This window comes from Tursiops truncatus, chromosome 17, assembly GCF_011762595.2.
Source record: "Tursiops truncatus isolate mTurTru1 chromosome 17, mTurTru1.mat.Y, whole genome shotgun sequence".
Classification (NCBI taxonomy): Eukaryota; Metazoa; Chordata; class Mammalia; order Artiodactyla; family Delphinidae; genus Tursiops; species Tursiops truncatus.
Genome location: NC_047050.1, coordinates 59,397,561 through 59,422,871, shown reverse-complemented (window position 1 = coordinate 59,422,871; position 25,311 = coordinate 59,397,561). Strand labels below are relative to the sequence as shown.

The 25,311-nt window shown below is 38.7% G+C and overlaps 1 protein-coding gene across 9 annotated transcripts in view; it reads left to right on the top strand.

Annotated features, from left to right (window-relative positions):
• The window catches only part of ENPP2 (ectonucleotide pyrophosphatase/phosphodiesterase 2), a 108,118-nt gene that overhangs the window by 23,371 nt on the left and 59,436 nt on the right, over positions 1-25,311 (top strand). For 6 of the 9 annotated variants that reach the window (XM_073794693.1, XM_073794690.1, XM_073794689.1 and 3 more), the window contains exons 2-4: positions 9,199-9,301; positions 19,156-19,311; positions 23,678-23,803. In XM_073794693.1, coding sequence (XP_073650794.1) covers positions 9,199-9,301; positions 19,156-19,311; positions 23,678-23,803 — 385 coding nt within the window. Of the gene's footprint in view, positions 1-8,822; positions 8,978-9,198; positions 9,302-19,155; positions 19,312-23,677; positions 23,804-25,311 lie in introns of those variants that run through there. The other 3 variants (XM_019932086.2, XM_019932085.3, XM_019932083.3) reach the window with 3 other exon arrangements.

Genomic DNA, 25,311 nt, shown 5'->3' with positions numbered 1-25,311 from the left:
TTGTGAATAGAGATAGTTTTATTTGTTCCTTTCCAAGTTAAATGCCTTTTGTTTGTTTTTCTTGCCTAATTGCTTTGGCTAGAAGTGCAGTGTTGAATAGAACTAGTGAGAGAAGACATCCTTGTCTTGCTCCTGACCTTAGGGGGAAAGAATTCAGTCTTTCACTGTTAAGTATGATGTTAGCTGTGAGTTTTTCGAAGAAATCTTTTATCAGGCAGAAGAAGTTTGTTTCTATTCCTACTTTGCTGAATGTCACTAATTGTTGTTTGATTTCAAGGGGAATCACAGAAATGGCAGTTTTGCTTCCTCCCTGAGAGGGTACCATTGTACTCTAAGCATGTGATGATGCCATTCCATTAGCAAGTATAAACTTCCTTTTAGGTTTGAGTTCAACAACTTTCTTGAGTTGAAGCTCAAATTCTCGGGACTTTCCAATTCAAATAGAAGGCCTTTATTATTGTAGTTAAAACCTGCACCTTGAAAGCTGTCTCCAGAGTCACTGCACCCTTTTCCAAATAAGTGCTGCCCATTTTCTCTTGAGGTTAGAGAGAATGTGAAAAAAAAGTTGTTTATAACATGTCTAACTTAAACCTACATGTAATCTCTCCATAAGTAAAGGCAATTCTCCTAGGACCTTTGTCACTACTAAGCACCTATTACGTGCCCAGCCTTTTGCTACCTACTGAGAATGAAACGGAGCAGGGCCCTATGGTCTGTTCCCCCCTTGTCCTCAGCCTGCCTTTTGTCTGTGGAAAGATTTTAGCCAAAGAATAAGTTTAATCAGAGAGGTGAGAAATTGCAGAAACAAAGGAAAACAGTCAAAGGAGACCAAATAATAATAGTTTAGTCATTAAGCATAGTCAAGGAACTTTAGTTCCTTCTCAAGGGCTATAGATCATATTCTGAGCCATATCCTGTGAGCTGTCTTATAGATACTGAAACCCCCGCTAGGTGGAAGAAGTTAACTCCAGGATGACCATTATGACATGACTATAGCAATGACATGAGCTGCCACCATTCTGAGGACTGGCCTCAAAGAAACGGAAACAAACTGACCCTGGAACTGAAGATTAACTATGCCTAAAACCATCAAGATGAGGCTGGTCAGACCACCAGTGACCAATTTCAAGATGACTGTCAGAGCTGACTGTGCTGTTTCTGCATGTAGCCCCTTCCCTCTGTCTATAAAAGCTCTTGCCCCCTGATTGTCTGGGAGTAGGGGGGAGTCAGCCTTTGGACCGGCATCTGCCCTCCCCCCACCCCCTGGGTGCCGGCATCCAAAAGAAAGCAAACTTTCCTTTCCACCAGCCTTTCCTCTTTATTGGCTTTTGAGCAGAGAGCAGCCAGACCCCACTTTCAGTTACATGAACATGATAGTAGATGATGAAGCCTTTATCCTCCTGGCTTTAATAATGGCTAATATTTGTATGTTTCCTATGTTCAAGTACTGACCTACCTGCTTAATATGCATTATATCATTTGGTCTTCATATCAACCCTGTGTGATGAGAACTATTATTATTTTTATTAAAAGAAATCTGAGTTTTAGAGAAGTTAAGCAAGGTCTCACGCTTAAAAGTGGCAGACCTAGGTTGGATGGACTCCAGAATCCAGACTCTTGTTTCTTTCCCCTGCTCTCTGGGGATTTATATTCTTATTGCTGAGACAGGAAATACTTAAATAAAACAGGCAATACTAAAGAACAAGAGATAAATGTTTTGGGTAGAATCTGTAGGTTCTTGAGGATAGCACAGTGGGTATTGCAGTTGTGAGGAGGGTTCTTGTTAAGATGCTGAGCCTCGGGGAAAGGAATGGATTGACTAAGATTTGTATAGCACAAAGGAAAGAGGAGCAGGGCTGAGAAGTAGCATAAGGAGAAGTGTGGAAATTAGCTTAGACTTCTGGGGGGAAGAGTCTGACTAAAGTGAGAGTTTCTGTCATTTATCAATGGAAGATCTGGTTTGGGGGTAATTTGGGTCATATTTTGGTGTGTGTGTAGGTATATGAATACTACAACAAAGGGTAGGGTTTAGAAAAGTATTTAAGTAATGGAATTAACTTACTTATTGATTGTTTTTGTTTGTTTTTACAAACTGTACTCCTTGAATTTCCACATTTCTGAGAAAGTGCCAGAGAGAGAAGGGAGGTGGCTGCTTAGATGGGATCCTGGCTTCCCACTCGCACTAGAGCAGCTCCAAATTTAGATGTTGGTATTCATTTTGAGATTTTATTTGAAAATAAGGTTTTAATGCTTAAAAAAGTGTTTCAAACCACTGAGTTAGCCCAATAATCCTGCTTTACAGATGAATAAATATGGGCTTAAAGGGACACAGCTAGTTAGTAAGAGAGCAAGAATTCAAGTTCAATTCAAGTTCCAATTTAAACTTCTTGATGCCAAGTGCTTCATTAGACAAACATTTATTGTCTGTTTGTTATATCCCAGGAAAGATTCAAAGCTCTGTGGAGTGCAAGGATGACTGGTCCCTGCATTTGAAGGACCACAAGGGATAGAGATGCCTAAAAAGAGATTATAGACAGTATGGGAGGCCCATTGCTCTGCATGGGAAGGGAAAAATCAGGGGGTGCTCCACAGAGGAGTGACACCTGACCTGAATATTCACGAATATGTTGGAGTTTGCCAGGGAGAGTAGGTGGAGAAGAGCATTCTAGGCTAAAACAACAAGGTGTATTAAAGAACGAAGATGTAGGAAAGCACAGCTTAATCAGGGACTAGCAAATAGTTCTCAAATTAAGAAAACTTACCCTTTATTTAGCATTCTCCTGTGTCAGGCATTGTGCTAGGCAATTTACATGGATTATTTCATGTAATGTTCTTAAGAATCCTATGAGCTGGATACAGATGAGAAAACTGAGTCTTAAGGTGGAGAAGTAATTCACCTAAGGGTCATGTACGGTCTCACAGTTAAACAGTGGTAGAGCTGGGATATGAATCCGGGGAGCTTAATTTTGGATTTAGAGTCCTGTGCACCTTGCTAAGCAGTTTGGATTTGATCCTCTAGGTCAGTGGTCCTCAAATTTGCAGCAGAATCACCAGATGGGCTTGTTAAAACATAGATTCTGGGCTCTACCCCTGAGTTTCTTAGGTAAGACCCAAGGATTTGCATTTCTCACAAGTTTCCAGGTGATTCTGACCCTCCTGGGGATCACACTTTGAGAACTGCTGTGATAGGAAGCTACTGGAAGGTTTTCAGCTTGGGGGGGAAATCATCAGATTTGCCTGTATTTTATGCAGGGCTCTCTGGGTGAGGAATGGAAATGAATTACAAGTTGGATAAGAGAGACCTCAGTGAAATGGTGTTTGGAGGGGGAAGAGAAGGCACACAGGAAGAATAGTTATGAGATGAACTTCTAATGTGTGTCCAGAAGAATGAAGATGAAGAGATAAATCTAAAAGTAATCACACAGAAAGATAATTTAGGTATTAATGGCACTCAGCAGGCTCTGATAAAGGATAGTAATAATTGTAATTAATAATGAGACTCTGCAGACATGGTTTCTGATTAGAAACAAGAGATGAAAGGATTGTAGAACAAAAAGTGGTTTTAAGGTTTCCATGAAAAGACATTGGAGAGCAGAGTGGCTGTTGAGGTAGCTGTGTTTTGAACGTGCGAGTTGAGGCCCTTGTGTGGCCTCATAGAGAGACATCACACTATAGTGGGAAGAGGACCAAACTAGCTTAGGAGGTGTGGTTTCTAGAAACTCAGTCACTCATTCTACCATTTTGAGATGTCACCTATCTCCATCTCTTTATCTACAAGTGGTGTTGGCAACAGCTTCTCAGCCTGCTTATGTGAGACTGGAGGGTAAAGGCTGAACGTTTTCGACCTTGTGTTGATACTTTTAGCAAAACAATTTTCTCTAGTCACATACCCACCGATTCGTGCTCAGATGTTACACAGTCCACATGGCAAAGTAGACTCAAACGTCTTTCATTCACCTGGACTTTTACATGCACGTTTCAGAGTAGCCCCCCCAAAAAAAAGACTTAAATTGAGTTTGAGATTTAAAATGTTTTATTATAACCTAGGGTTAGGAACAAAGCTGAGTTATTTCCTGGGGGGTAATTCTTCTTAACCTCAATTATGAATAAATGCATTTTCAAGTTTTCAAGTCTACTATAACTTTACTTTAAATCCACTGCCTTAGAAGATTTTTAAGACTACTGACACGTTTTAAAGCTATTAGCGAGATCCCTCATGTTAACTATTTAATTCTAGAGTGTTAGCAAATGGATACACGTCTCTAAGTCTTTCTTATAATTCCATTAAAATTTAAGAAGTGACTTTGCTGGTCATCACGATCATTGCATATTCATTCACTCAGGAGTCATCACGTTTAACACCTGCCTGCCCCTCAACCTCCACACCCAATGCATGAACAAGTCCTTTTCCTATAACTCTCCCAGTTTTCTGCTTCTCCACCAACACCATAATGTTCTTGGTGCAAAATATCACTCAGTGTCTTTTGTCTGGATTACTGCTGTCATTTCCAAACTAATCTACTGTATCCATTTGACTCCCTCCAATTCATAACCACACTGTACAGAGATTAATGCTTCATATCTAATTAAGCTTCCACCGACTTAATCCCTTTAAAGGCTTTCCAAAGCTTTTAGGATAAAGACTATACCACCCTACAAGACTGATGAGGCCCCACATGGACTGACCTCTACTAACCTGTCCAGTCTTATTTCACTCCAGGCTCCCTTTTATCTCCCTGAACTAGTCAAACGGGCTGTCTTCTCTTCTAGTGGATGCCTGGTGTCTCCAGCCTACAACTTTTGCGGCTCCTGTTTGCTCCACCTAGAATCCTTTTCTCCTCTCTTATCTAGTTACTCCCCCCTATCCCTCAAATCACGGCTCATCTGACACTTTTCAGAGTCTTCCGTGACCATCAAACCTGAATTACACGTTCTCATAGCATCATAGACTTCTTTCCGTCTATGCTTGCCCCAGCTGCAATTTTACATTTATTTCTGTGTCTATTTGATTGATATGCAGCCAGGGGACTATGTTTGGTTTGGCTCCTCGTATAGAACTAGTGCCCAGAAGAGTGCTTGGTACACAGTAGGAGCTAATGAACATTTGTGCAATGAATGCATATTCTTAGAGTGTGTTCCAGTTGCAGGGGCTCATGCTTAGATACCATTGGGAGTAAATGTAATGCACAGAAGTGTACGATATAAGTTGATGTCATTGAAAGAGGTGACAGTGTTGATTTCAGCTTTCAATTGTGTAATAAGTAATAACACAAGTACTGTTTTCATTTGAATAGGCGTATGCTATTTCTCCACTGGAGAAACCCCCGGGACCATAGATTACCCATAAAACTTTGCCTCTGTGGTTTAAACTCTTAAGTGGTGTCTACTTTATACATACAGGCAGTCCTGGGTTGTGGGAGCGATTGAGCCTGCTTGTTTTTCTATTAGCTGTCATGAGTTTTTGCTCCATTTAGATTGGCAAATCCCTTTTGCAGAGACTGTTGTCCGGTTTTTACTCTGAATTTTCTAATAGTCCTCAACCACAGCAGAATTGAAAAACAAGGCTTAAAGAGTTTTAAAATAGGATAGGAAGAATACACATGGGTGCGGTTTTCTTACTTTCCTGGTGTGTGCTGTAGTGACTGCTAAGTGGTACCCCTGAAAATCAGGTGGTCAGTGACTGTCTAACACCATAGTCTTAGAAGTATCCTGGGACTAGAATTAAGTCGTCAAGGCACCATGATTGCAGTTAATTTTGCACCATGAGAAGCTGGACATTGATAAAGTTTGAATCCGTTCATGAATGCTTCATAATTACTGCAGGAGGCAAGAGTGACATCCCTCAATTACAGATCTTTCAAATCTCACTGTTAACCTCAAGCCCTCTTACCGTAATCAGGGCTTGGGAACAAGGATTCACAGAAGCATTTCATGAAAAGATAGACTGTGCATTTGTATAAATGCAACTACTGTATTGCAATTAAGCAATACACACACTGCTGCTTCGTACCACCAGCAAAGTAAATAAAACACTATTCTGCTGCTTACAGTTTGGAGATGATCCCCATGGAGGAATAGCCACGGTTTGTCATTGAGATTGAAACTTTAATGTCCAGTTAGTAGTGAATGCTATTAATGGTATATTAAAATTACATTGTGAATTAGATCAAGCAAGTCAACCTTCAGGGCAGATATTAACTGATTCAGAGTAATTTATTCTAATGCTCTGCTGTTCTTACATGATTTGTATCAGAATGTGGTCCTTACATCGCTTGCATCAGAATAGCCTATTGTGTCAGTTCTTGTCTGGTTCCTAAACCCCCTTTCTTCTCCCCACCTCCTGGAGCTAATGAATCAGAATCTTGGGGGTTAGATGATAAGCATCAACATTTTAAACGAGTTCCCAGGGTCATTCTTATGCCCAGTAAAACTTGAGACCCACAGAATGATTTTTAGGGCCTGAGACTTGTCAGATTGTTTGGGTTCTCTTCTGCCAGGGGGCAGTGTTCTCTGAAATATGGCTGGATTAATAAACCAAGCTGAAAGCTAATTTTAGTCTTTCTCATACACTTTCTTGTTTACTGACCCCAACCATGGTTGACCTGATACCAAAAATCTTAAATACCAGAGCAGGTGAACTTTCTTGATTCGGTTTTGTCATAGAAGGCTTTAGACTATATTTCAGTCATTTTAGTTGAGTTTCTGGACGTGCGGTATCAGGCTTTTTGGGTTTCTCAATTTTAGATCATGAGGGGTAATTTTGTTTTGTGTTTGATTTGATGCCCAAGATAGGGACTTTGGTCATGCTACTGACAGTTAATTTATAATGATGTCTCTTAGTAAAATCCTGTGTAACTGTGTTAGATGGGGTGTGTGTGTGTGCGTGTGCGTGTTTGTGTGAATGTGTTCCATGCACACAATGACCTGGTAGAAGATAAAGTTCTTTGGCAGATGGTTAACAGAAATAATGGCTGAGTTCAATCCTCTTAGATAATTGGTAACAAGTGCTGTACAGAAGCCAATTCTGGATCACCCTGGCTATTACACTTCAGACTTTCCCCCCCTGCACAGCTACTCTGCATGTCAAAAAAAATTAATGGATAATGTTCAGCTTCTGAGTCTAATTTTTTTTTCAAGGGGGGCCTTCACTGTCCTCATGCTGGATTTCTACCATCAAATGTCAGACAGATTCTAAATCTGCTGGACTCCGGTGAGGGCTGGGGAAATTGGCGAGGGCAGGGGAGCACCTTTGGAACGCTGTGCCATCGAGTGCAGTCACAGGACTGCCTTGCAATTTTCCTTTTAGCTTTAGAGTTGTCCTCTGTACAAGCAAGCCTGCATCTTGAAATTGAACATAAAGAGTAAAAAAAATCTTACGTGGGGTTAACATCTTTCATAAGCCTTGCTAAATGCAGGACCCCAAATCATTTCAGTATGGCACAGACTAAAGCAAGAGACTTCCATAGGAAAATTCATAAGCCTGCCATCTCTGCAAGACTGCGAAATGAAAAGGACGTTAGAAAGGCAGCTAAAAGTTTGGCACTGTGTTTTTTTCTTTTGCTCAATTAGCTGTTACTAAATTCTAGAATATCTAATGAAACCCAGGACTAATGTGCAATCCACCATAAACAAGTTCTGGCTTTTGTGCTATCAGGTTTTATTTGAGCTGAGCCACTGCTTCCTCAGTAATTTGTTGCATGGTAAGCGCCGTATTTGTTTACATACACACATATGCTGTGTGTAGGAACCATGGTCACCGGGTCCGGCCAGAGAAAATCCAAAGATAAGCTTTCCTCCCTCATTTGAATCCTAAAAGTGTACAGTATTTAAAGACCTCTCAGCTTTTGAGGCCTTGATTTCTTTTAGGAGTCTCCTGATTGCCAACTAGGTTAGTAAAGAGACTTTAATGCTCACGATAGCATCAAAGGGCACAGTGTTTGGTGGCTAGATGATAATTTATCTGGGAAAAACCTAGGGAAGCAATTCTTTAAAGCTAAATTCTTGCTGCCATTGAGATTTCCTTCCTCAATTCAATCATTAATAAAGCTTTCCCATCCCACCCCTGCTGCTCCCACACCCCTCCAAACACACAAAAACAAAAGCAAAAAAACCCAAAAAAACCCCAAACCCAAGCTGACAGTTTTTTCGGGAGGAAGAGGCAGAGAGACGTGAAGTTATATTGTCCCTCCTCACCGGGCAGAACTGTGTTGCTTAGTTTGACATTCCCAGTATTTTGATAAAAGTTACTTCTCTAAACTCTAACAACAACATGGGGAAACATAATGCTATCTCTTGTGTTTAGTTACAATCGTGGGAGATTTCATCGTGAGAAATATTTGAGGAGTCGGGAGTAGCTGAGAATGTGGCAAAAGGGACAGGGTCGTTTAAACTGCCAGAAAAATAAATAAATAGGCAAGACAGAGAAAGTTATTAGGTTTATAAATTATAAAACTTTCCTTTTAAAAAAAATAAAGTCGTGGGGTTGACTACATTGAATAACTACATTGTAAACCTTAAAAGCTTAGAGCGGGTAGAAACCCTTTTATGGCTCTGTTTCATTTTTATCGGATAAAATGCATTTGGTTTCTTTTTTTAAAACCATGTTTTTAGGAGGGAAGAAAAATGAACATGCAGTGTTATTGGCTACAGCGACATAAGAAACCCTTATGTTACCAGAGGAAACCACATGAAAGTATCTGTGTGTCAGGGGAGGGACAGATAGGGGGTGGAGAGAAGGAGAGGGATATTTCAAGCTTCTTATGCTCAGAGCTGCGATTTGTGAACAAACTGTGATGAAATCAAGCTGTGGACAAATCAGAGGAGCCTGTCAACCTCCCAGGTGGGATTACTTGTAGTGAATAGACTGGACTCAGCCCCAAAAAGCAGTGCATTCAGTGTAGGCAAACAGAACACACTGCAAAAGGCTTTCCAAGAACCCTCTGCCATGGCCAGGAGAAACTCCTGTCAGCTGTATCAGGTAGGAGAATGACAGAATGCCACGGGAAAGCCTTGGTTTTCAGAGCTGCTTCCTGATTTTGAATTTTCTTTTTGTTTCTAAAATGAAGACAGCACTGTATGGTGCCTTTGGGAAGTTGTGAGATTGGGTGGTGATGTTGAAGGCATTTGCATTTTGCCTTCCTGGAATTTGATTTAGGCTTCTCTGGCTGCATTGACAATTTGAGCTCTTTATTCCCTTAGGTAATATCCCTGTTCACTTTTGCTGTTGGGGTCAATATCTGCTTAGGATTCACAGCAAATCGAATTAAGAGGGCAGAAGGATGGGATGAAGGCCCTCCTACAGGTAAGTGTAGCAACTATTCCCATTTTCAATCTTTAAAAAATTTTATACATTGGGTCATCAATGTCAGCTCATTAAGAAATTCATCTTTAAACTGATCTTGCAGTGTAACTACTTTAGTCCTAGATGTCTCTGGAATAAAAGCAGCTCTGTGTATAATTCAGATAGGATAATGTGGTTTAATGAGAGAACATTTGTGATCTCTTCATGCTAGATCACTGGCTATTTAAATCTCTGTCCTCTGAAATTTCTAAATGTTAAGATAATATTAAAGCTCTTGTGAATTGACAAGGCTGAAACAGAAGTGGTGAGAACAGGTGCTGGCTTAATATTACAGATACATGAATTTGATTGATTGTCATGTGGTATGAGATGTAGTATTTGCTTCCAGAAAGTTCTGACCTAGAGAAAAATAGGAATGGAAGTAAAAAAGGCAGGGAACTCTCTTTGTGAAACTTCAGGGCTATGAGATTAAGATTTACCTAGAACAGGAAAAATATAAAAGAGAGGAGGTGCCTAGAGGAGCTTACAAGATTGAGTTGCACTCATTGATTTTTCTTTTGGGCTGAGGAGGGGTAAGTTTTAATAGTGTACCTTGACTTAACTAATAGAGCTGAAGTGAAAGAGTTTTCGTTTACAATACACTGTGCCATAAGCAGTGTGGGAATTCTTATGAAGGAGCTCCTTGTGCAGATGGCGGGGCTTAACTGACCAGGTCTTAAGTAATGAGTTGGTTAATTTCCTGGAAATTGGAGCTGCCGATGGTTTTATGAATAAAAATTACATATGAAGTAATGGGTACTCTATGGGGCAATCTTTTCTTGACTGTTCCTGACATCTCAGCAGGTTCGTCGGCCTTCCTGTGCATTTTGTGTTTCTCTGCACTGTATTTCTTGACCTGACTCATAAGACACTCTCACCTGTCTCTGTTTAGCCAGCATGAGCACTTATTAGCCAAGTTATGATCCATACATTGATGGAATACTGAGTCTTCCTTACATCAAGCAGGTAACTTTTGAGTAAGGGTGAAAAAATTATATTAGAAGTAGTTTAGTGAGTCCAAGTGGGGTGTGCTTGGGGTGAAAAGTGAGAAAATAGATCATAAAAAATTGCACCCCTGGGCTTCCCTGGTGGCGCAGTGGTTGAGAGTCCGCCTGCCGATGCAGGGGACACGGGTTCGTGCCCCGGTCCGGGAAGATCGCACATGCCGCGGAGCGGCTGGGCCCGTGAGCCATGGCCGCTGAGCCTGCGCGTCCGGAGCCTGTGCTCCGCAGCGGGAGAGGCCACAACAGTGAGAGGCCCGCGTACCGCAAAAAAAAAAAAAAAAAAAAAAATTGCACCCCCAGGGAGCCAAATGGACAGAATGAGTTGTCTTCTGTTGGGGAAGGGGAGGAAAGTAGATCACTAGGCTGGAGAATCCTGTTTTGATTGATAGCAAATGCTCTCTTCAAAGACTTCTTTTTCTTGTTCCAGACAAGCATAACTCCCATTCACACTGACTGTAACTGTTCAGGCTGGAAGGGGGGAATTGGATCCTTAGTTTGGTCACGTGGGCAAGCTAACATCTTGAGAGCCCATTGCTGGTTCTTTCCAATGGACCCTAAAGGAACTTTTTTCCTGTATTGTATTAATATATTACTTTGGCTAAAACTGATATTAAAAGTGATTTCCCTGATGAACGTTGTAAAATCAAGTCGCCCATTATTTTCAAAGTTGACTTCTTTGGAAAATGTTCATGAAAGTCCTGGACTGGCACCCCGGATCTGTATCACTTGCTGGGCCGTCTTGGGGAAGTCACTTATGAATTCTGCTTCCTTAGTTGTACGACAAGGCACAGGCCTAGATGATTTTTAATTTTCATTCTGGATTTGAAAAAAAAAAGCCCATGATTCTGTCCACTCTGTTTCATTGCCTTTTGAATGTGTGTGCTCTCTTCAGGAGAACTTGAAAAATATAGACCAGATTTACTAATCCTTGAATATATTTTGTGTATAATAAATTATTTCCATATATTATTAAGAATAACTATAAGAACTAATTAATCAATGCTACTTCTGGAAAAATAATATAATCTAAATTATCATCTATAAATCGAAGTGATCTTAAACATACTACAAAATATTTGCTTCTTGAATTATTTAATTAAATCATTGATTATTTTCAGCCTTTATGGTATCTTCTAAAAAAATTTATTAGTGAAAATTCTACAGCTAAGAAGTATTAGTCTTGGGACACAATGCCATTTAAGTCTGAGTTTTGGGATTTTGGTATACCTGACACTTTTTATTTTAAATTTTCTGTTGATATAGCTTACCGGCTGTCTAGGCACTGTGGATGATTTCTCCTGAATAAAGACCAAGATGTACTTTGGAAACGGAGTGAGAGCATAGTGCAGAGAATTTAAGCATTTTCATCTTTTTAAATGTTATATGTGCCTGAAATGACACATATAGTTGGTTATTCTGTCAACAAAGCCTACACATCGGAAAACACTGGGTGAACGATTACTTATGTATTAGAACAAGGTACTAGGAGGAAAGGCTGCTACGCTTATTTTCAACAATGCTTTCATGTTCCAGAGAAATCCTGGGAAGCTAGATGCTTCGAGATCTTTCCACCAAATAGAAGGAACATAAAGGGTATTGACATACGGCCAGCTTCAGACTGACCGGAGCAAGACCTCTCATTCACAAGCGTTCAGTTTTTTGTTGAGCAAATGTAGGTCCTCAGAATCCTCAACTGTAGCTGAGAATGTTCTATATTCATGCACACCCTTGCTGCCGTACTACAGACTGCGGTGTTAAGTTTCAAGGCTGTGGCAGTGCAAACTGTTATAATTAATTAACTAGCACACTTGTTAGCTGGATTTTTTGTTAGGATGTTGGGATCTATTGGAAATCATGGTAGAATAGGATTTCCTCTACCAGATCATAGAAGATCTATAGATTTATTAGAAGATATGAAATGAGCAGAGGTAATTATAATTCTGTTGGGTAAATGTAACGGGCCATCAGGTAAATGAGATGACTGGAATAACTTTTCAAAGAGAATGTAAAGAATATGTGCAATTCAGTTTGACATCCTTGTTGCATACATCTGATGTAGCCAGCTTGATTTACCTTTAAAATTGCAAGCGAATTTATGTGTATACAAGTGTGTGCGCACTCATGTAATGTGCATATATGTGTATGTTTGTGTTGTGGTGGTGGAGTCTATTTCACTGAAGTTGGTGATATGTACTCTTCCAGTCTCCAGGTGGAAATGGGATATCCTCTGAGAGAAGCAAGTTAATACTTGAAAGACAAAGGGAAATTTATAAGCTTGTGAATAACTGGCTAATACAGACTGGAAATCTCAGTCCTCATTCTACAATGAAAAGTCACTTAAATGATAGGGTGGCAGCATGTAGGAACTGCAAAGCTGACAGATATATCAGTCATTACTCTGCAAGGAAAATTAAGGGGACTATCATGTCATGGGATTTTATGTTAAATCTAGTGTAGAAATCAGAGGGAGTTTAAGTCAATGGAATGAAATAATTTGAATTAGAATTTAAGGAGGGCATGGATTTTTCAGTTCATTTTTAATTGGTGCTTTGGTGCAGTGGTTTTTCATTTATCTTAAAAATGATACGGAATCTTCTATCTTGTTGCATTAACCAGAAATCTCCATCTTCAATAGAGTTCAAATAGAATATATCTTCCAAGATCATGTCTTAAAAAGAACATCTAAAATTCAGAGCTTATGTACATAATTTGAAAAATCCTTTGTTAATGAAAATGGCATTGTAGTTATAGTCAGATGATCTGAAATTGCAGCTAGGCCTTTGCTAACTCAAGTTAGGCCTAGAGCTCTGCTCTTCCAACCAGGAAAATGGGGGTAATGTTGCCTCTTTATCCGAAAAGATTTTTTAAAACAAAATGCCATGCTAAGACTGATGAGAATATAAAGTGTTAAGTATATGATGATACACTTAATTTACCTCCAATTTTGTTTGAAGGTCAGTGTCTAAATTTTTACCCTATCAGGTTGACAATACCTGCTATATAAAATGATGTTTCATTGTTTGGTAGCAGATTTGTAAATCGTTCAGACTTACACTACTGACTACTCTCATAAATGCTATTTGAGTGGTTTATAAGTGAAATTAAAGTCTTAAATTTCATTCAAGTCATCTAGAAATCTGTTTTCTTGTAGTTTATTGAAAGTACAGGTGTTTGAAAACTTCCCAGGTGGACCTATTTATTAAAAAAATTGTCTATGAAATCTGGTTCAGAAGCTGTGAAGAGGAGAGAATAGTGATGCCTAAGTAATAGGTATTTATAGAAAGTGATGTATTTAGGAAGCAGAGATACAGACATGTAGGCCGGTATGTAAGTGCTGCTTTCTAAGGGATGAGGTCAAAATGTATGGACACCAGGGGGGGGAAGGAGTAGGTGGGATGAACTGGGAGATTGGGATTGACCTATATACACTACTACATAGAAAATAGATAACTAATGAGAACCTACTGTATAGCACAGGGAACTCTACTCACTGCTCTGTGGTGACTTAAATGGGAAGGAAATACAAAAAGGAGGGGATATATGTATAATATAGTTGGTTCACTTTGCTGTACGGCAGAAACTAACACAACATTGTAAAGCAACTATAAAAATAAAAATTAAATTAAATTAAATTTAAAAAAATAAAATAAAAATTAAAAAAAAAGAAAAACAAACAAACAACAAAAAGAAAACATGACTTCAGTACAGGACGGTATGACCAGAAAGAACGAATCATATACTCCAGAAGAGGCATCAGACAGTATTAAATCCTGGAGTTGGGTGGTATCTTGAGTGTCGTTCATGTTGTCTGCCTCCTTTCCTTGCATTTTATATTTCAAACAGGGCAGGAAGACACAGGAGAACCAGATCTGTTTCAATGCTCTTGAAAAGGAGGCGACATAACCACAGTCTGTTTCATTTCAAGCTTTTACTCTCACTGTCAGGAAATACTAGGGCTGGGAACCATGGAGAATGGGAGGAACAGAGAGGGTGTCATATCACAAACTCTGAATTCAGGACCAGACAAAACGTAGGAGAATCATCCAGCTTTATGCTGAGCTAAATGTTTTCAAACTTAAATACAGCCTCCTTCACTGGCCATCATCCAAATCTGAAAATTTCCATTTTGCAGAGAGAGTTGAAGGGAAATATGATTGGGACTCCAGGATGAAGTAATGTTTAGGTCACAACACTTGTCATGAATTAGGTTCTTTCCAATAGTCTAATTAAATTATCAATAGTATTTCTTCTGTATGTAAATGACACCAGAATTCCACAATGCTACCTCTGTGTCGATACGGTAAGATGGAACGTTTTAGAAATAAGGTTTTACTTAAAGAAATAAAAATAATTTCACTTGTTTCTCTCAGAATTATGAATTTGAATGAAATAAATCAGGTTTTATATTGGTGTTTTTTCCCTAAATCATGAAATTATGCTTCTGTGAAAAAAAAAGAAATGTATAACATTGTTTTATGCATATCATACATGTACGTTACACACATATTTAAAAATTTAAAGTCCCTATTTTTATTTTTTATTTTATTTATTTTTATTTTTATTTTTTTTTGCGGTACACAGGCCTCTCACTGTTGTGGCCTCTCCCGTTGCAGAGCACAGGCTCCGGACGCGCAGGCTCAGTGGCCGTGGCTCACGGGCCCAGCCGCTCCGTGGCATGTGGGATCCTCCCAGACCGGGGCACGAACCCGTGTCCCCTGCATCAGCAGGCGGACTCTCAACCACTGCGCCACCAGGGAAGCCCTAAAGTCCCTATTTTTAAAAAACTTCCATCTGTGTAGATCTGTAACATTTATTTTTTAAGATTCTGGAACAGACTAGTTTCTTTGAAGTAAAATAACACCATTTAAGTATGTTATTAAATTGGCAAATGTCTCATACAAAATTTCAAACCCCCATTGCACCTAGCACAGATTTCTGACTTGATCGTTTTCAAGTTTTTTGTTTGTTTGTTTGTTTAATTTTGTCTTTATCTTTCTTGTTAGTTCTGAGCTTATTAGGTCTGGAAAAGGAAGGCTTTACAGATTTTAGACTTCAAGCAAAGTAAGTCAGAGAATCTTTCCATGTTTGATCATTCAATCAGGTATAATAAAAAGAGAAGTCCTAAAATCTGTGCTTAGCCTGGTGTGGGGAGAAGGACACGGGACCTCGGCATGAAATGAAAAAGCCAGCACATGGGGAAGAATTACAGAACTACAGAAAGAAGCAGCGCTAGAACTTGTTATGAAAGAAGATGGCAGGGATGGAATAGGCCCTGGAAAGGCAAAGCGAACTTTGTTCTACTCTATCCCTTTATTTTCTTAGAAAAGTTGCGGCAGTTCAGTTGGGCTCATCGGACTTGAAGAAGTATACGGCTCAATTGTTTATCTTCCTATTTCTCTTCCTGCCATTGTCAGCTGAATGCAAGTCAGCCAAGAATGAATTTTGTCATATGTATCCCTAATCCACATAGGCCCAGGAATTCACTCTCATCTGAAAGCTGTTGGTAACCCAATCTTGAGTACTTTTATGAGATGTATCTTTGCATTATGAGTGTAAGGGCAAATCTTTCTTAACAAAGCTGTCTTCAGTTTAAGGGTTGGCAAGGAAGATTATAATTGATAGGGGCAAGCTATTGAGGGAAATTCAATTATTTTCAAAGACAAAGTAAGGGATAAACTTAGAGAATAACCAACTTTGTAAGAAAAGAGTAAAAATCACGTTGATAGAATGGATGAAGAAAGGTTTAAAATGGCTAAAATTTTGTACAGATATTTTGAAAGGAAAGAAAGAAAGAAGAAAGAGATTATGATGAGGGGAAAGCAAAGGGCATGAATGGAGGAAAATTTCACATGCAGGCTGGGATGCTATGAAGAAGAGGAGCCAGGACAAGTAAACAACTACAAACAATGTGCCTTTGGATCTCTTCTGATTATCTCAGCTATAAGTGTAGCCAAGCATATTTAAGTATGCAGCTCATAGGCATGAATACTACTCAGAATTTATTAGATGGCTGTTGGAGTGATTCTGTCTAAGCAGTACCCTTAAAAAAGGAAAAATTCAATTATAAGCATTTTTCTTATCTTTATCTTTTTTCTTATCTCTACTATAGGATTTCTCTATTTTTCCTTTTTCTACTTCTCAACCCTCCTCCCCTCATAGTTTCTTAGGGTCCAGCATGCACTGTTGATTGGTTGGCCAAAGTCAATAGAAAAATGTCGTTTAGGAACCAGAGGTAAGGCATTGCATTGGAAACCTGACGTTATTTCTTAAACCAAACTGGTGTGCTTTGTATGTATTTCAAGATCCCAGAATGAACCATGTAAAAGCGTTTCACATCTCATGGTCTAGTGAATCTGTTTGCTTTAGTTGAACTGATCTAATGCCATATGGGTGAGGATTGGGTGACTCTGACTTTAAAGAGGACAAAGAACTAAGGGATGAACAGGATGTTCAGATAAATGGCTTCGGTGAACCTAGAAATGTCATTTAACATCTGTTCTCTCCCTGCCTCTGGTGTTTTGATTTTATAAGTAATGAATACTAATCATAAAAAAATGAAAAATTTGTAAATGTAAATAAGGAAATAAAATTACAAATATCATGTTTTAAATAACATTTGTTAGGATATTTGTATATCAATATTATATAACATATACTTTATACACATATGTTCACATGCATGTATACATATATACACGAGAGAGAGAAGTAAGCAAGCAAAAACCCAAAAGGACATTTGTAAAATGTTAGACGTTTCAAACTGCAGAAAAGTAAGAAGTCTCCTTGTTTCTCTCTTTCTCATTTTCCCCAAAGGTAATTCCTGTAAGGAGTTTCTTACAGTGAAAATACAATGGTTATTCATACTGGCACCGTGTCTCAATGCCTCTGTTCTCACCCTCTGTCTCATCTCGAGCTCTGGCCTCTGTTTTTATTTTATATTTATCTTTATCCTTATTGCTTTGGCTCTATTTTTAACACAAAATATATCAATTATATGTACTATTTACTACTATAACAGTTTTCTGTACTTTGCTGGTTAAAAAAATGTGTTTATCAATTTTGTAGATCTTTCCATATTAGCCTATGCAGATCTGACTCGTTCTTTTTAAGGGCTGGGCAATATTCCATTTATGGAGATAGTGATTCTTTCTTGTACGTGTATCTTGGCAAACTTTTGCAAATATATGTGAGAGAAAAATTCCTAGTAGTGGAATTTCTGGGTGAAAGATTCATATGCATTTAATAGTGTTGATAGATACTTCCAAATTATATAAAATTTTTAATAAAAATTTTCATTCCTAGCAACAGGTATGACACTGCTTATACTTTCCATTCGTCAGAAATTAATTATTTTGTAAGCTAGGATGAGGATCCAGATTAATTTTTCCAGTCAGCCCAGCACTACTTACTGATAAATCTTTTTTTCACTTCTTGATTAATCCTTCTTTCTTTCTCTGATTTAAAATGTTATTTTCATTATAAAATCACTTCTCTTATATTTGGTCCTATTTCTCATCCTCATGCCCAGCACTGATCTACTTATTTTCTATAACCAATCTGTTTTAATTATTTAACTTCAGAATATATTTTACTTTCTTTTCAGTGTTTTTTGTTTTCATATATTTATTTTTGATAAGCATTTAATATCCTCTCAAGTTTCAAGAATTCCTTTTTGTATTTTTATTGTGATTGCATTGAATCTTTAAGTTTATTTAGGAAGAACTGACATTTTGTTGTTGTTTTGTTTTTGTTTTTTTCGGCTGTGCCATGGCTTCTGGGATCTTAGTTCCCTGACCAGGAATTGAACCTGGGTCCTCAGCAGTGAAAGCACAGAGTCCTAACCACTGGACCACCAGGGAATTCCCGACATTTTTGTAATATTGATATTTTTACCTCCAAGATGGTATGTTTTACCACTTAATTAAATCTTTTAAAATATCTTTTTTTGTAGAGTTTTACTGTGTTCTTCATGTAGGTTCTAAACATCCTATTAAATTTATACCTAGATATTTTACCTTTTAGGTACTATGATGAATGGAACTTCCATTTAATTTTTGAACTTATATTGCCTGTATTTTACAAATTTGTGGAATTTTTATCTCATTGAATTATTTTTTCCTAAAAGTTTTAGTCGGTTCTTGAGATTTCTAGATATACAATCATATCATATGAAGATAATGTAGGAGGATTTATGTTTGAAAAGCCGAGACTGTAGAGTTTGTGTTTGTGTAACCCTAGTTATAGGTGTAGATTTTATGGCTGGAAGAGATTTTAAGAGTCTTCTATTCCAATCCCATCTGTTCAGACTGTTCTCAGAACATTTAGGCTCAATTTTCCTTACAAAAGCTATGGATATTTGAATAGGGGAACGAACTCTTTTTTCTGAGTATATACTTCAAAGTTCTGTTCTCTGTTGGCATCACAGCATCCACAGAGAAACTATCCCTCATGTTTGTGGTAATAATCATCGTAAACAGTAGTTTTGTGGTAATAATCATTGTAAACAGTAGCAAAACCAATAGCCAACATTTGTTACTTTCTACATGGCTGACACCCTGCTCAGTGTTTTGCATGGTTTGTTTCATTTAATTCTCATTGTAACCTCGAGTTGCTTCTATTAATCCTCCACTCTACAGATGAAGAAACTGGAGCAAGGAACCTGCTGAAGGTACATAGACGGCAGGTGATGGATCCGGCTGCTCAGCCAGAGTCTGACTGCATCACCGCATTGTATTGCTACACAGGGTCACCCCTCCATAGCAACATAACCCATTCCCTAATCCCCTTGCCTTTGTCTCTTGTATCTTGTAGTGTTATCAGACTCCCCCTGGACCAACACCTCTGGATCTTGCAAGGGCAGATGCTTTGAACTTCAAGAGGTTGGACCCCCTGATTGTCGGTGTGACAACCTGTGTAAGAGCTACAGCAGCTGCTGCCATGACTTTGATGAGCTTTGTTTGAAGACAGGTGTGTAAGTTTTGAGTCTTCTCTAGCCTTGATTAGATGGCTTAAGACCCCCTGCTGTTGTACAACCTGCCATTGCCATTCTGCTTTGGCCAAACCAAACCGTGCGTTTTAGTTTTGTTTCTTGAATGATTATCAGTTTTATTATGAGCACACCCTATGTGACTGTTGTGTCCACATAACACCCACCCAACGATGGTTCTTTGCAGCTGCAGTCATTATTTGCTAGTTTTGGAAGTATTTGAGGCCAGCCTTTTTTTTTTCATCTTTATCATTTCTGTCTCTTGCTGTCAATTCCCTCATTCACTGCGAGGATACCTGGGCTGAAACTGTGCACATTCTTAAAGCGTTGGGGTTCTTTTGTTGTTGTTGTTTCAACTTTAATTTTTTTGTTTGCCTGCCCAGTTTCTAACGTTTGTTTTATTTCATCTTATAGTCTACTACTATACTACTTTGATGTCATTCCCTGTTCTCAGTGCAGGTAGAAAATTGTTATAGAATTCTACTTGGGGTCGCGTGCTCAAGGCACCTCTCAGATCTTCCTCTACAGGTTCCTGACCTTTCTTTGCATTTCTTCCCTATTGGAAGAGTCAGTAGAATATACAGGCCTCTGAGTGAATGTACATGAGTTGAGAAGAAGCACTTTGGAGACTCCTGCCATTCTACCTGCTCTGTTTCCAAAGCCTAACACTTTAGAGGGGACTTTTGAGATACCTTGTAGGCTATCCATCATGCCTCTGGGCAACATCACATTCAAATTTTCTGGGAAAGGTGATGAGCAACCCTGCTCTTAACACCATTAGCTACAATGATTCTACAGCTCTCTTGATAAATTATTACCTGTTTGCAGACATTTATGGTTAGATGATTCTTTCAAAAATCTGACTTATATTATCATTAACATTAGTCTGAGTTTTCTAATGACATCATGAGAAACAGAGACATTACTCTCCTTTACTAAAGAAATAGCCGCTGATTTACATGAAAACCTATGTCAACGCCCTTACTAGTTCTGATTTGTTTGTTTTCTGCCCCAGATAAGAAGAATTTTATTAGACTGTTTTTTTGCATAATACATTTTCCAAACATTTGGCCATTTTTTGGGTTACTTTCCTTTGGAACTTCTCCCAGCTTCCTTAGTTGTGGGTTTGTAAACTTAAATGCTGAGAAGCTTGTAACCTGAATATATGGATGGAACAGATGTTCCAGGAGAGCTTTTGGCTCTAAAGTATTATTTCAAACCAGCGGTCTGTATTTGCTTGGCACTGAGGAACTAGCTAATGTTGTGTGTTTCCTCTCTACCTTGAGTATCTTGTCCCTGACACGTCATCTCAGCCCTCCAGATTCCTGATCTTGGAGCTCCTTGCAAAGTTTAATGGATCTCCTGCCTTTAGGTTAGCTCTCTCTGAATGTAGCTCATGCCTTTCTTCCCAAGTTTAATAAGCATGGGTTATAATAGCACTTTAAAGTAGTTCATTTCCCTGTGGAAATGAACAAGGCCAAATGTGGAAGAATAAAATAATAGCAAAAGGTTGAAGGAGCAAACAGAAATCTCTGAGATTCTACTATGCTGACACAGCACTCTCTAGAGATAAGCACAATCAATGTTTCAATGTAAACTCTGAGACTGGGTGTGTGTTTAGAATGTGTGTACACATTTATACATGTGTGTATTTATGCCTGTGTGAGGTGTATCTGTATTTGTGTACCTTTGTACACATCCCCCTTTTGAATGCCTACATTGTATTCTATTGGACAGATGCAGCCTACTTCATTGAGTAACTGATCAGCATTTATGTTTCGGTAATTTTTGCTATTATGAACAATGTATCAATGAATATTTTTCATACATATTCATATTTTTGCCTATTTTCCTTGAGATAAATTCTGAGGAATGGGATTTGGGGATCAAAGCGTATATGCATTTTTAAAATTTAAATATATATTACAGAATTATACTTCTCAAAGTTGATATTTCTCTCAAAGGGCACAAGAGCTTTTCAGCATTCCCTTTTCAGCATGTTCTCATTTTAAATAATATTTTTCTGATAGGTAACTTTCTTGTTATCCAATAAAGTTCAATGTTTTTTGTGTTTATTCCCATATTTGCTTTGAAAATTCTACAGCTGACTGAATCATACCTTACTTGTAGTTCACTGAATTTTTAAAAATTTCATTCTTATACAAAGTTAGTAATTTCTCAATAAACCTAGCTTGTTAATAGTGATGCTGTTTTGTGAGCAAAGGGATTTTCTTATGGAACTAGGGAGGAATAAGCTAGGAGAGGAATACTGGTTGATAGAGTTATCTCTGAATTGAGGAAAAGGACTCGCATGACCTCTATCAGTCAAAGTAACCTTGGAAAATTGCTAACCATTGGGAATAGCATACCCTGGGCAAGAGAATTCCAAGCATTTATTCTGGTTGGGAAGAGAAGGCAGTGGAAATAGGGGATATTAAAAAAAAATCAGAGAGTGGAATCAGGATGCAAAGGTAATTCTAAAAGAATGGAAACTAGACAGTAGTTGCATTGTTTTCTAGTATGGCAGCTGTTATCCCCTTATCCATTTATTCACATAGCTGTAGTATCTCTAGGTAGAATATTATTAAGGAGCAGCACTGCTTTCTTTTCTTTTTTTAAATTTAATTTAATTTATTTTTTTATACAGCAGATTCTTTTTTTTTTTTTTTTTACGGTACACGGGACTCTCACTGCTGTGGCCTCTCCCGTTGCGGAGCGCAGGCTCCGGACGCGCAGGCTCAGCGGCCGTGGCTCACAGGCCCAGCCGCTCTGCGGCACGTGGGATCTTCCCGGACCGGGGCACGAACCCGCGTCCCCTGCATCGGCAGGCGGACTCTCAACCACTGCGCCACCAGGGAAGCCCCATCAGGTTCTTATTAGTTATCTATTTTATACATATTAGTGTATAGATGTCAGTCAGCACTACTTTCTAAAATCATTGCTTTCCACTTATGACATGTTTTAAGAGGTGAAGACCTGAAGTGTCCTTTAGCTCAAAGAAGCGTTTCTTGACCATTCTACGTCAAGTAGACCGGGCCCACCCCTGTCACTCACTATCCATGCCATCCTGTTATTTCCTTCACAGCACTTAGCACACGCTGAAATGATCTCATTGACTAGTTTACTTGCTTATGGTCTGTATTTCCCAATTGGAATGGAAGCTCCATGAAGACAAGACCTTGTTCTTCACTACCTCCCCAGCACCTAGAACACGGAAAATATAGTAGATGTATTTATTGAATAAATGAATTAACTCTGAAGTTTCTCAATACAGCAACCCCAAATTTAAAGAGTCATATTTTATTTTCATGGTAATTCTCAATTAGATTGAATAAGTGTTCATGGACTACCTGGCGTGTGCCAGGTAGATAGACTCAGGTACTGGGGATGTAGCGGTGAAAGGAGAGATGTGATTTTTCCTTCCATGGAGCTTACAGTCTAGCAGATGAAAAGTCACACAAAAAGTACAGCACAGTCTTTAAAATAAAAATATTACTTTTCCGAAGATATTTTCTTGGTAGAGTTGAGTGTGAGCTCCCAATCAGGTATGCTCAGATAGAAATCTGTAACCTAGCGACTGACCTCCTTGAAAAAAGGGCTCTGACCTCTGATTGTGGGTAGGGCCACAGTTTGGTCAATGCTTAGAGCTGTGAACGTTTTTAGTATACCTTTATACTCTTCATATCTGTTTAGGACTTTAACCCCCAAGTGCATCTTATAGCATGTAGAGGCCATTTAGTTGCACTATTATTTTTTTTTAACTTTTTATTTTATATTAGAGTGTAGTTGATTTACAATATTGTGTTTGTTTCAGGTATACAGCAAAGTGATTCAACTATACATATGCATGTATCTATTCTTTTTCAAATTCTTTTCCCATTTAGGTTGTCACATAATTTGAGCAGAGTTCCCTGTGCTGTACAGTAGGTCCTTGTTGCACTATCATTTGTATTTAAATCAAGCTGATTAAAGTTTAAATAAAGCTACTTGGGAAAATAAGAGTCCAGCTATAGCAACTATGCCTACAATGGTAGGTATCTCTATCACAAACCTTACACATTATACATTGTATTGGGTCATTTAGGACAGTTGGCAAATGGTTAAGGGTTTCATTTTTCCAAAGGAGCCCAGTGGCATTTGGCTTTGTACTCTGATTTGAAAAATTAAAACTCCATCCTATTTGTAAGTCCTCCAAATATCATCTAGGCCTCAGGCCAACTCTAATTTCACAAGCAGATTAAATGATGTGGGATTTTAGCTCTTTTTCTTGGCAAACGTTGTAAGCAATTGTGGCCTCTTTTATTTGGTTTGTGTGAAGCAGTGAGTGTTCTGTTGTGCCGATTTCAGCTGGCGGCTGGGAGTGTACTAAGGACAGATGCGGAGAAGTAAGAAATGAAGACAATGCTTGTCACTGCTCAGAGGACTGCTTGGCCAAGGGAGACTGCTGTACTAATTACCAAGTGGTTTGCAAAGGTACATGTTTCCTCGGGTTGGCTTGATCTTTAAAAGAATAAAAACTGGAGATGTTTGAAGAGACCTTGGATATTGTGGATATATCACCTTGGATATGGGCTTGGGAGGCAGGAAGGCGTTGTCCTTCCTAATTTCTCATGCTTCTTTCTTAGTTTTGCTTCTCTGCATTTCACTGATCTGAAATAACAAGGAAATAACCCCAAGTTCCGTAATTAGATACAGCCGGAATAATGAGGAGATTTCTAAAAGAGTTCCTGCCTTGGTCCTAGGTCAGGTTTCCTAGAAGCAGAGCCTGAGACAGGAATTCTGTGTATGGAATTTATTGGAAGAGTGCCCTGCAAGAAAACTGTATAAGGGAGCAGGGGATGTGGGAGAGGGGAAAGTAAGCAAGGATGTGGCCTCAGGGGAGGTCTCACCTTGGTCTGCTCTACTGCGGGCTCTGGAAGGTAAATCCCAGAGTCCTTACCTTTGAGGCAAGGGGCATGGCTTTTGTACTCACTGGCTGTAAGCTGTAAGGCAAAGCACCAGCAGCAGCATGGGGATGGGGGTACTAGCTGCTAAAGGGGATGGGACACCAATAGCTCTTCCAAAGCCATACATGCATGTGTGCTGACTTTGTGTGGCTGAGTGTCAAATATGATGGTTTTATTCCAATAATAAATACTACTCAATGGACTGCCAAACATATAAAAATATGCAGTTTCTGTCTTTAAGGATTTTTAAGTCACCATCGCACCCACTTCTAAAGTTAATGGAAAGATCCCAGGATCTTTGTGTAAAGTTTGCAAGTCATTTTTTAGTGTCTAAATTAAGTCCTCTTCCTAGCTGTGACATGGAACATTTAAATAGAGTTTCTGTTCAAATATTTTGGGGGAAAAGCAAATCAGTTCTGAAATATGCATAGTGTTTATTTATGGCAAGACATACTGCTTGAATGCTGAGTTTGAAAATTTTTCCTACCCCAGATGATTATTGGAACTGTTGATAAAGCATAAAACTCGTTGAGAATTTATTTCCTTTTCCCTTTTATTTCCCTAGTAAATGTACCAATAAGCCACAAAGGCTATTAGAAGAGAAAATAAAGTCCTAAGTATCACTGGTCGTTGAATCATGAAATGCTGGCTTTTGCTGGTTTAAAATTCTAGTTGCAGTACTTTTGTAGGGCCCATATGTACGCCTGGGTTATTACACGTGTGGTAAAGCTTCCCTATTTTAGGGAGCATGGTACTTACACAATTGTCCGTAGTTAGATTCTTATTGACCAGGGAGATCTCCAGTGCTCTTTACATGGGAGCAATTTCTCCAAAGTCTTGGTCACAAATGTTACTTATGTTCAAGACATATGCTTTTTTTTGTTTTAGGAGAACTTAAAGCAAATGCTTTTTGATAATTTTCATTTTCTCCAAAGTAAGCTTCATTTTGTATCTAAGCCCTTTTCTGTTCTCTATTCTTGGTGGGAGTAACTCAGGAAAGACATAGCTTTATGCTTCCAGATCTCAGTGGAAGAT